At 43.9% G+C, this 12068-nt stretch overlaps 1 protein-coding gene across 6 annotated transcripts in view; it reads left to right on the top strand.

The window, feature by feature from the left end:
- Nucleotides 1-12068, top strand: part of PPP2R3A (protein phosphatase 2 regulatory subunit B''alpha) — a 56263-nt gene that overhangs the window by 26998 nt on the left and 17197 nt on the right. For all 6 annotated transcript variants that reach the window (XM_068201093.1, XM_068201095.1, XM_068201094.1 and 3 more), the window contains 4 exons: nucleotides 2984-3244; nucleotides 4671-4774; nucleotides 7227-7329; nucleotides 9084-9158. In XM_068201093.1, coding sequence (XP_068057194.1) covers nucleotides 2984-3244; nucleotides 4671-4774; nucleotides 7227-7329; nucleotides 9084-9158 — 543 coding nt within the window. The remainder of the gene's footprint in view (nucleotides 1-2983; nucleotides 3245-4670; nucleotides 4775-7226; nucleotides 7330-9083; nucleotides 9159-12068) is intronic.

Below are 12068 nucleotides of genomic sequence, written 5' to 3'. Positions count from 1 at the left end.
CCTTTCTCTTGAGAAAAGAAAGGAAAAAAAAAGTTTATCTGTTAATTATTGTAACAAAGCTGAGAGATTTATTAGTGTATTTGTCATTTCCTTTCTTAGTTGTCCTCTCTGAAAATGCACATCCCTGTTAGAGAAGTGTGTCCTGCTAGGCAAACAGCATTTAAGGCTAATTTTTTTGCAATAAGAAACTGTTTATTTCCAAGGAATTTCCACAGAATTGCCCGTCATACCACTTTCTTAAATTTTTTTTCCACAAAAGGTTGTAATTAACTTCTTGTCCCTGTAGTGGTTTGCATTTGGTTATACCCATCCCAGAGTATTAATTTGTAAGGTTGTTCTAGGGAACAAAATCCTCAAGGACTAGTTGCTACTATTTTTTTCTTTGTGTCATAAACAGCTCATTTCTTATATGAGAAGGAAGAAGACAAAGTTAAAAAATGGCCCAGTGCTGTTGTGCTCTACTTGAGGACTTCTCTTCACCTTCCAAGAAAACAAAAATACAATTATATCATTCCTTTGTACTGTAAGGGAAGGGGATGTATTGTTACAGTGAAAAGTCAGTGTCTTTTGAAGGAACGTCTTGGTTTGTGGAATTTTTTGTTAAGTTTGAGTCATTTCTCTTGGTTCCTCCCAGTGCTGGCAGCCGGGAGTGCCTGTGTATCCTGAAGAGATTAGGGAGCAATAAACCTGCTTGTGAGAAGTGGCCTCGAGCAAACTGATGTGAAGTCCTATTATAGAAGTCAAGTGGCTGCAGTTGGCACCTCGAGATCTGTTCCAGCTTTGCATTGTTTGTATGAATATGGTGCTGTGAGAGACCGGCAGGGACTTCCCCTCTGCTGGGATCCAGAAAGGGAAAACTCCTGAGCAGAGCTGGGTCCTGGCTGGAGAAGCCCCGGGCAGGGCAGGGCGGGCAGGGTGAGAGCAGATGGTAGAAGCAGAAGTGGTGGTTTGTGTGATCCCTGAGCTGGGGCCAGGTGCTCCCTCCCCACACACATTCACTTGGTCTGGGCTTTGCTTTTGCTGCTCTGCTGAGGAAAGGGCAGGAGGAAGCTGGGAGAAGGGTTGTCTTTTATTTAAGCCAGTGAACTGTGCTCCCAAAGTGAGTGTCCAGCTCTCCCCACCTTCACCTCTGCCATCACCTGCATTGTCCTGCTGTGGGACAGAGTGACCAGGGCTGATGCTCACCGTCCTCCAGCCCTCATGAGCCCCAGGATGTCCCTGGCCCCCTCTGAGCTCCAGCATCACTCAGGAGCAGACACAAAATTGGAATGACTGAAGAGGAACAGTCAAGGATGAGAGGAGGGAGAACAGGTGTTGGTGATCAGGCTGGCTCTCCAAAGGTTAAGAGCTGTTCAAACTCTGAATACTGGTATTGTTAGAAATATTGAAGACTGAAAATGATCTCCAGCTTTTCCTGTGTAGCAAGACAGAGGAGAAGACAACTTGAAGAACCCCAAGCTCCAGGTTTAATGTACAGAGCAGTTAAGGACAAAAGTTTGTTCTGGCTGGTGGGATGTGTGTGCCGGTCTTCCTGCTCCTGAAATGGGACAGCATTTGGGAGAAGAAAGAGGTCCTCCCGTTTAAAGAAAGGGCCATGAAGCAGAGGAGTGAAGAGGAGGAAAATCTTTCTCTTCTTTCATGGGTCTCTGAATGGGTTACGAAGTACTATAAATTTCAGGTAAAAGTAGTGCTTAAAGAAGCCTTTACAATTCTCAATTCTTTACCTCATTGCAAGCAAATCTGTGGCTAGTTTGGAGATTCAGTATGTGTTAAGAAAAAAGCTTCAAGTTTAAAGAAAATAATGAAGTAAAGTCAGTTCATCATATACATTCTTCTGCATTTAGTGGACTCAGACTTGGCTGCTTTATCCTGAAACCATTTTGTTTTGAAACAGTTAGAATAAACAAACTGAAAGTCACAGCTGTATTTACTTGACTGTTGCCTTCTGCGCCTTATCACATATGTTGTTATATTAATAAAACTCTTGCATTGGAACCATTGTGCAGTGGGAAAGCCTGTTGCCTTTTCCCAGGAAGGAGTGTCTCCCTGGGGGAGCAGGGAATTCCTCATCCTTCCACATTCTAGCAGCTGATTTTGCAGCTTGTACTGTAGTTACTTATCAAAGTTTAAAAAATGTTCCCTCCCATGTCTGAAAAATTCCCTGGTTTAGGGTCTCATTGTGTACTTAAATACAAATGCTGCCTGTGATGTAGAGCTAGAACTGGAGATCCACTGGGGAGGGGATCCAGTGGGGACCACCATATCAGCCATCTGTTTGTTACAGCTAGGAGAGGAGTGAGGAAAAGACATCATGTGAGTGCCTAATGACACTGCTGGCTGCTCCGAATTCCTGATGAAATAATTGATTTACCAGTGCTTAGTACCTTTCGCAAAATCAGGTCTGGGACTGTTTAAGTTGGGCACAAAATAAAAGGATAGTTGAAGTTGGGAAGGAAGTCCTGAAAATATTTTCTTAATTTATCTCTGAAGCAGTGCTTTGGCAAAGCTAATTATACTCCCAATGGATGGAAAATGTCCTTGTTTGAATGTAGCCTTGCTCATACTTTAGGCAAGCTGTTTGTGTGGGTGGGTGCTCTGGTTCAGAGGGGAAATACTGAAGAGCAGATACTTTGTTGTTCATGGGGCAGAATGACAAGACCGAGTCCAGCATGAGAGGAAATAGCATTGTCCTTATCTGTGGTCTCACTGAGTTGCAGAGTGACTCAATAGGAAATCATGAGCCACAGCTACATATGTAAAATGCTCAGAAATAGCATAAAAGCAGGTGTGACATCCTAAATCCGCATTGGTTAATAATGCAGAAAATTTTAATTGTCTATTTAAGATGCATTTTTAGCCCTGTGCCATAATTTAATTGTTGGTGGGCTTTAATTTTCCTCCTAATCACTGGAAGCCCAAACTATTTTTTCCTGCTCCATGTAACATGGTGTTAAAATGTGTTTGTTATTCATTGTGTTTTCAGGTTCAAAGCAAACAAGAGAAGAAGGCAGGAGCTTCATCCCCAGCCCCCCTGCAGCCTGTGGTTAGCACTTGCACTCCTCTGCCTGTGAATAAAGCCACCAGCAGTACCCCTGTGCCCATAAACATTCCACGTTTCTACTTCCCTAAAGGACTCCCAAATGTCTGCACTAACCATGAAGAAATCATTGCCAGGATTGAAGAGGCCTTTACAGAGTTTGAAGATGGGAAAGCAAACATCTGTGAAATGGGGAAAATTGCTAAGGTAACCACTGATGGTCATGGAGGTCTTTTCCAACTTTAATGATTCTGTGAATCTGTTCTTTTGGTGGTTAATTTTGGGAGAGATACTTTGTTTTAGTTTCAGTCTGTCTCACAGCTGTTGTAGGGGGAAAAAGAGCCAGTTTCCTTTTGATCTGAAGTTTTTTGTTTAGATTTAGACAGTAGTAAACAAAAATGAATCCAGTTCGCTGATTGTCACATCAGATATGTGTTTGTTCTTGCTTTGATTTATGAAGCAGTTCTCTAAGATTTCTTAGCAAATACAAATTGCATTTTTGTTTCTCCATTCCTCCATATTTCTGCCCAGAAGATTGAGAAACTCAGAGGCAAAATCTTGTCTGCTTCTGTGGTTTCAGGTAGTATCGGCTGCCCTTTTTGTGGCTTTTTGTAGCTGTCCTGCTCAGCTAGCATGAGTTGTAGGTGCTATTACAGTGTTGTGTGAGGAAGCAGCTTCCATCTTCCAGATCTCTGGATTTGGAAGGGGAAGATGTCCAATGAGCCCCCAGCCCCTGAGCTGTGCACGTTCAGTACCCACAGGGCAGGTGGTACAGCTGGTGATGAGTTCTGCCTTCAGGGACAGCACACAGAACTTGTGTGGGAGCACACAAGATGGTCCCTTCTCTTCCCCTCTCCCTCAGCTGCAGTTCACAGTGCTGCTGATCTAAAACCAGCATTTATAAGACACATCCTGGATGATCAGCTTACCCTGAATGAGTCTCTGACACTGTAAACTGAGCAATGATGCTCTCTCCAAGCCTTCATGGACTGCCATTGAGAGCCAGCAGCTTCTGCAGAGGCTGGTTCAAAAGTGCTGGTCAGGGAGTCCTTTGGCTGGAATCAATCCTTCCCATGTGTGCTTTCATTTTTGTGTTCCCCTGCTGAGATCTTGCAGTATTGGAAATAATGGACTGTGCTGGGTGGAAGGCACTGCACTGAAAATTGCAGTGGGATTTACCTCAGCTTTAGGCATTTAGTCATAAATTATCTGTAATTAGACTTGAGGTTCCCTTGCTGCCTGTGACAGGTTATCCCATAGGAGAATAGGCCCTCCTCTTTTAGGTGGGTGGGGGGCGTAGCTGGTGCGAGTGTCCTTCTGGAAGGAGGTGCCTGTCTCTCCATTCCACTTCCTAGGGCATTGTGCTAGACAGTTCAGAGCTTGAGTAGTCCAGATCCTTTTCCTAGCCTGAGAGGAGTGTTTCTCAGCCACTTGAAAAGGCACATGACAGAGTAGAAAGTTGTGTGTGAGTTCTCAACCTTGGCATGCAGTAAATGGCACACAGGTGAGTCAGAAAGCCATTACCACTTTACACAAGGGAAATAAAGTCTCAGAGGTGAATCTGGTGTGTAAATGAGCAGGTTTTTCTTGGGACTGCTCTTGTATTCCTCCTTGCCCTGCTTTTTCCTTACAGATCTGTGGCTGCCCACTCTACTGGAAAGCACCTCTGTTCAGTGCATCTGGGGGAGAGAGGACAGGACGTGTGTCCGTGCACTCCTTTGTGTCCATGTGGAGAAAGTGAGTAGAGTAAATGCAAAACTCTTTCTGGAAGAAGAGATCAGCCTGCCATATGAGTCTTTTTTTCCTTCTTTTCCACCAGACTTTTCATACAATTTTTTCTCTTAAATGGCTTAAAAATCTCCATCAGCTTGAGACTTTTTCCCCCTGAACCCTCTGAACACTTGTTTCCATATGACATCCACAAACTTGGAAGTAATTGTATATATAGTAAGATGTTTTAAGTTAGATGGTCTATAAAATACATTTACAAGCTCCCCAGAAATGTCAGCTATTCCGAGGTAGCTGGTAGTTGTCTGTGAATTTGGGGTATATTTGTGCCCAGCCTTATTACCCTACACTGGTGCACTAAGCGAGTGCCATTTGGGAACTGGGAGAGGAGGTATGTGATGATAGTGTTACAGGACAGAAAGAGGAATGTGGAAATAAGCATCATCATGTAACTGGGTACTCTGGGAGCTTTAATAGTTACTACCTTTCCCAAGCAAGCTATTGAATTTATCTGTGGAGTTTGACAGTCCACACTGTGGAATTGGAGAGCTCTGGATGGATGCATTATGCTTGGAGTCAGCTCTGACATGGAGCAGACTTGTTCTCTTGCCTAATCTTTTTCCCTCCAGGGCAATTCAGGCTTTAGTCTACTTTGTGAAACACCTGAACAGCATCTCCATCTCCTCTCCAGAGAGAGTTCTAATTTTTTACTTAATGGTTGCTCTTCAGATTCTTGACGTAGCCTTTAACCCTGAATTCCCAAAGGATTTCCTGTGATGATGTTGTCAAAACAGCTTCTAGTTACCCTGGCAAAATTACAAAAATGTTAGGGGTGACTGTGATCTCTAAGTTTGCCTTGACACAGACAATATATTTTCCTTCCTTAGGTTCCTCCAATTACTTCTAATTAATCCCTAGTGTATGATACCACATTTTCACTTCTCTGATTTTCACATCCTTCAGATATTTGCAGACTGTGGTCATGTCCCTCTTCTGTATCTTTATAATTACCCCATTTCCAAGCCAAGCTTTGTATGCTTTTCTCACTTAATTGCTCTTTTAGAAAGATATTATTTTTTTCCCCTCCTCTTCCCCTCTGACAGTTATAAAATCTTTGCTGGGAAGCTGAAAAACAGAAGAAATGTAATATTTCTGGTAAAGTTCAACTGCAGCTATGTGAACACAGGTGTAACTTTAAACCAGGTATCTTTAGTTGCTGTGAAGCCTATTTTCAATTTTCTTAGTAGATGACTGACTTCTCAAACTGCCACATGCTCGTTGCTTGTCAGTTCTATAGGAATTGCTCAATATAAAACACTTCTGAATGTCAGATCTTTTTGTTTGTGGCTAAAACAGGGCTTTGGGATTCATCTTTATGTGCCAGATATTTTAAGGTAAAATATTAGCACCCCTTTCTGCAGCTGATTTAGAGTATATCTGTAAATTGACAGTTACCATGATAGGAATGTGCAGCCAAAAGGATTGCTAAATATTTTTTTGCTTATTTAAAAGAACCTTTTTTTTGTCGTCTGCCTTTCCCAGAGTGATGAGGCCAGAATTAGCAGGAAACAAGTTAGTGTGATCTCTGCTGGAGAACTACAGCCACTTCAGTACTATGTTCATGCACTTTCAGGAGAGGAGAGTGGTAAATAATCACTCACAGTAAATAATTACAGTGCATTTGTATGTTCAGAGGTAATGAAGAAAACAGCGTAGTTTTCTGATTTCCCTAATACTCTGTGAACACCATAGTGTTTGATATATCCAAATGTTGTGTTCTGTTACCGGTGTTTGGTAAATGGCACGGAGTTCCTCTCTTCATGAGTTTCTCTGGAGTGAATCACATAACTGTGATACCTTTGGCCAGTGCACTCTTTTGTGTGAGAAGACAGAGGCAGATAGTCTGTGATGCACACTGTCAGCCAGAGGGGACTGAGTTCACACACTTCTTCAAATGCTCAGTCCTACTAATGCCTTCATTAGGCTGTTCTCTATGGCTGTGGTGCACAGCTCCAGATGGGCCATAATTAACAAGGGATGCCCTTTTTCCTTCTGAGAAGTGATTTTTCTGGGTGAATATTCAGTCCCTGTAGTTTGGCAATCTCCCCAAATATTGCAGTATAGTGAAGGGTTACATTGGAGAGCACATCCTGTGGCATCCCCTTGGGCTGGTGCTGTTCACTTGGAGTGAGCCTGCAACATTGGTAAGAGTCAGGTTGCTTACTCTGATTCCACAGGTGCTTCGTAAGAAAGCTGCTTTACCACAGCAGTGCTAACCTGGAAGAAATCCCTGCTGGGTGCCCTGGTGCAGCTGAAAGACCTTGAAGGAAGTGCTGGCAGTCTGCTGTCAGCATTTGAGCGACTCCCAGCACAGGTGTATTGTGCTGAAAGGCCTTTGTGACCCTCCCGGGGCTCCTGGGAGGTGCTAAGGGCTGGGAGTAACTTCTCCCCTCTCCCACAGAATCCTGCGGAGCTGCCACGACGATGCCTCCAGGTTCACTTCCCTTCTGGCAAAGCCTGGCTGTGACTGCCTGCAACAAGAGGATTTCATCCCGCTGCTGCAGGTACTGCCACAGCTCTGCAGGCACGGTGGCACAGAGCTGCGTTCACTTGGCACCTTCTTTCTTTCCATGGCATTAAATGTTTACCAAGGACGAGCAGACCTGTGGTTTGAACAGCTCCTGGGTGGGGTTCATTTTGGAGTGAAATACAAATAAGCTTTTGAAGTGCTTAAGTGCCAAACCAGCTGCTGCAAATCCTGCTAAAGGCATTGAGGACTGGTCTCTTGTCAGGATTCATATTTATCAGTGCCTGGTAACCCGGCTGCAATTTGCCCCATTTCTCAATGGGAAATTGTGGAAAAATACTTGCTGCTGTTGATAGTCAAGCACAACATAAAAACTTATTGGAAAAAGTTGTAAAAGTTGCTTGGCAAGACAGTTATAATTAAATTTGTCTAGCCAGACTACCAGATACAGTATCACATGGAAATCTTGGCAAAATTTCTACAGTTCCAATTGTTCTGTATATGCCTCTAAACCTGCTAGTGCACAAATGTCACTGCTTATTTTTTCTCCTAATATTTAGGCTAAATCTGCACATCCTCATTTCATGTCTATCTTTCTCTTTCATTAACTTTAACAAAGTATAGTTGTTTTAATTATTTGTGGCCCTTTATGCAGGCTCTGGATAGGGCTTCTCTGTAGTGTCTATAAATCATGTCCATCTGCTCCTCTGATCAGAAGTTACATTTTTTCTGATCTTTTCCTTACATCCCTAGATTTTGCACACAGTGCTGCCCTCTGGGTAAAACCTCTGTGGAGATGCTGCTTTGGGGAAAGATTTTGTGTCTGTGCTGGCTGTTTATGTCTCAAACAGAACCAGGGCTGTGATGGGTAAATTTTCTCATGTTTCTCTTCATCTCTTCTCCACTGGGCACACTGCCTTTCCTGGTGGATTGCAGCTCTGCTCTTTAGCTCCTGGTGCAATCCAAGGCATGCACAGTCTTGTGTATCAGTCAGCCAGAGATCAGCAAAATTACCCTGATTTATGCCACCATCTGAGACATCTTGTTATGTTGCCCAAAATTTGGGCATATCACACCCCTGAGGGCACCATGGCATGGAACAGGCACAACAGAACTTGGAACACCTTTAAAGGGTAGAGGAGTCAGACATGGAGAAATTACACAGGCATTGATTCATACAGGATCTGAACTGATTCATTCAGGATCTGAGCAGTTTATCCGTGGATTTGATCATGCAGATTTGGCATTGTGAGCCAGAATTTGACTTACAAAAACCTGCTCTTGAGAAAGAGGCATCTCCACAGGTAGTCCGAGTGAATTTTGGAAAAGCACTAATCGTATCTGTAAGCATTCTGAGGCTCACAGAGCTTTCATTGCACATAGGAGACTTTGTCAAGGAATATTTATTTCTGACACCTAGTTCTAACAAATGTAAATACCTTCAATGAATGGAGGAAAACAAAAATCGTGGAGAAGAGATAGTTGCATGGTTAACTAATTAATTTTTGTCTCATTCAATGAAAATGAGTTTCCATCTACTCACTAACTCTCTTCCTTTGTTTTTCTGTCCTTAAGTAAATCAAACTGGCCCACCAGGTGCGTATTGCCCAGCAAATGCATTCTGTTACTGTAATAGAAGGCTCTCTTGCTAGATTAAAAGATTTCAGTTTTATTGTTAATGCTGCAAATAGTTTCAAGAGTAAGCAAAAGTATTGGTTTGTAAACCCAGTAATTTCTAAGCATTAAAAGGAGAAGAAAATATATTTAATTTCATTTTCTCTTACCTTGCAGGATGTGGTAGAAACTCATCCTGGCCTCACGTTCCTGAAGGACGCTCCGGAGTTCCATTCCCGGTATATTACAACGGTAGGCTGCTTCTTCGATCCCCTGTGATGCCTCTGCCTCCCTTTGGGATCTGTCACTGTTGCTACCAGCAAATTCTTCAGTTATTTAAAAATATAGGTGTTTTTCATATTACTGACCATGAGGTATTTTAACAACTGCTTCCAAAAGAAAAATAGTCCGCCTGTGTGTGCCAAGGGTTATTCCAAAGGTTAATAATGGTTCTTTCTGGTCTTAAGCAAATCTATGAAAACGTCTTTCTTGGCTTGATGAATGGAAAAGATGTTCTTTGGTCTTTGGAGCTGCTAAGTCACCCTGAATTGTGGTGGGCTGCTGAGAAATGGAAGGCTGCCTGTTTGAAGGTTTCTGTCACTGAGGCTTGGAGAATCTGTGACTGTTCCTCAGTACGAAGCGCCCTTTGCCTCCAGGGATCTGCTGTCCAACCTTCCTTTTGCCAGGATGCCTGTCCACACTCTGTCCCCAAGCTTTTGTGGCTGGGGTTTGTTCAGTAGCTTTGTTCCAGCTCTGCAGTCAGCACTTAGGCTGGTACTTGACTAAGTATGTTTGTTCTTTTTTTAGGCCTTGAGTTTGACTGGTGTTGGGTGTGAATCTGGATAAAACGTATAAATGTTGGGAGGTTTTATCTCTGCAGCAGTAACAAATTCAAATAATGACAAACCTGGTGGGAGCTGTATTCCAGCAGGGCTCAGGGCTTAAAGTTTCTCCTGTTTGCTTGCCAGGGCCTGCCTGGGGCTGCACCACACATGGCAGCTGGGAGGCTCCTGGCACACACATGCTTGTTCTTTTCCTGTAAGAGGCAGATGGCACAAAGACACTTCTTCAGGGCAAACCCTGAACTGTCACACTAATGAAAATGTATAATGAGAATCCATTCTAAATGTTTTAGATGCACTTGAACATGACAGTGAACAGCAGTGTGTAATCAATATGTTTAGTCCCTGTGGAGCAAGACGACATAAACATTAAGTCAGAACAGGTATAGGAATGGCCAGGGTATCATGGAGGCATATGAGGAGGTGAATGGGTGACTGTGGAAAGTGCCTGGGGTACAATGCACCCTGGTATTTGGTGTTTCAAGTGTATGGAAGGGTGAGACTGAAAGGTTTAAGGTCACACTAGGGTTGATTTCTGACTGCAGTATCCATGGGTCAATGCTATGTGTAGTTGCCCTGGCTGCTGACAGAGGTAATTCTCTGCATCTGCCTTTATGGGTTCTTCTTAAGTCACACACTGTTCCTGTATTTTTCAGGCAAGAAACAAATGTCTTTGTAGAGTAATCCCTCACATGATCACCCTTGCTGCCCTTTCTGGACTCACCAGGGGCACTGCCCGATGTGGCTGAGACCAGCTGTGTGAAGCTGAGCTTCCACTTCCAGATAACTGAAGTGCAGGCTGCTGCTAAAGGGCAGCACCTTTTTCTTCCTCTCTCCCTTTGCGCCACTTCCCTGGTGCCTGTGTTAGGTGCTGTGTCACCAAAGCAGTCAGAGAACCAGACTTTCATAAGTACACAAAGCTCCTGAGTGCTTCTTGATCCTGCCTATCTGTCTGCTGTGCTTTCCTGCTGCAGTGGGAGCCTTTGGGCATCCTTCCCGGCAGTGCTGGGACACAGGTGGATTCCAAGGCTTGCTCCAAAGGGAGCAGGGAATGGTGGTGCCCGGAGCTGAGGAGAGGGCTGTGGAGCAGCACACCCGACAAAGATGACAGCACTGCTCTGGGGGTCTCTGCTGGCAGCAGAATCTCCCTGGGCTGGAGCAGGGCCAGCACCTGGGGAGGCAGGAGGCTGCTGGGCAGGCTGTGCCCATCTGGAGGGGCAGCTCTCAGTCCTCCGCAGCAGAGGCTCTGCTCTCTGATAGCAGGAGTTCCTATTGCTCACCTCTCCTTTCACAGTTTGGCACACCCCTCTTTAATGTTAAAAAATACAGTATTTCCACCAGGAGACAATGAAGGAAACAGCTTCATCCTTGGATTTTGAGACCACTGGGATCATTTTCATTGCTTCAAGGTAAAGTGCCTTTTACCTCCTTACATAGACAGAGGCAGTATTTGCTGCCACACAAGAATCACAGTTCATGTTTGTCTTACAGACAAGGGCCATAAGGACACATGGCTTTGTGTTCATTGCTGGGTACAGCATCACTTGGCTGAAATCTCCTGGAGAGTGACCTCATGGTCTAGGATGGGTAAGATGTGAATGCACATTTCAGTTCTTACTGCCACCTCAGAACCTTTTAAAGGAGCCTTTTGGACACAGCAGGCTGGAATTTCATCTGTATCATATCTGTTTTATTGGCCACTGTATTACTAAACCAGTTGTGTTTGTTTCAACAGAGACAACTCCTGAAGCTGCTGAAGAAGATGCAGAACATCACAGAATATCCTGTGCATTTGTTGTAAAGCTTTAGTGTGACTTCCACCCAAATGTTCAAACCGGGCTCAGAGTTAGCAGTGCACGCTGCTCTTGGAAAGCTGTGTGCTAAAAACAGTTTAAATATTAAAGCTTGTGGAAAAGTGCTTCAGCTTGTACAGTAGCATCAATGTAAATGTGTAAGGGGACAATGGCCACAGGGATTAATAAAGGTTCCTGTTTTGTCCAGAAATGGAATTGCTTTTGTTCTTGTGTAGGAAGACTGAGGAAAGGTCTGGAACTCATCCATGAATGGTTTGGGCCTGGAGCTCAATTACATGAGGATAATGGGGAAGTAGAAAAAGGCTCCTCTTTCCAAAGGCTAATTAAGAATTTGACTCCATTGATCCTTGTGCCTTCTTCCACCTCAAGATGTTCTGTGGGTCTATGGTTGTGTACTGGACTCAGAAGAATGAAGCCAGTTCTGGCCTGAGTGACAAGTATAACTTACATGCTGCACATCATGTAATGATCTAGGACGTTTCCCAAATGCCTTTTTTGACAGCTTG

This window comes from Anomalospiza imberbis, chromosome 10 (genome assembly GCF_031753505.1).
Source record: "Anomalospiza imberbis isolate Cuckoo-Finch-1a 21T00152 chromosome 10, ASM3175350v1, whole genome shotgun sequence".
In the NCBI taxonomy this organism is placed as follows: domain Eukaryota; kingdom Metazoa; phylum Chordata; class Aves; order Passeriformes; family Viduidae; genus Anomalospiza; species Anomalospiza imberbis.
The sequence above is the reverse complement of the archived record's forward strand: the minus strand, read 5'-3'. Positions and strand labels throughout refer to the sequence as shown.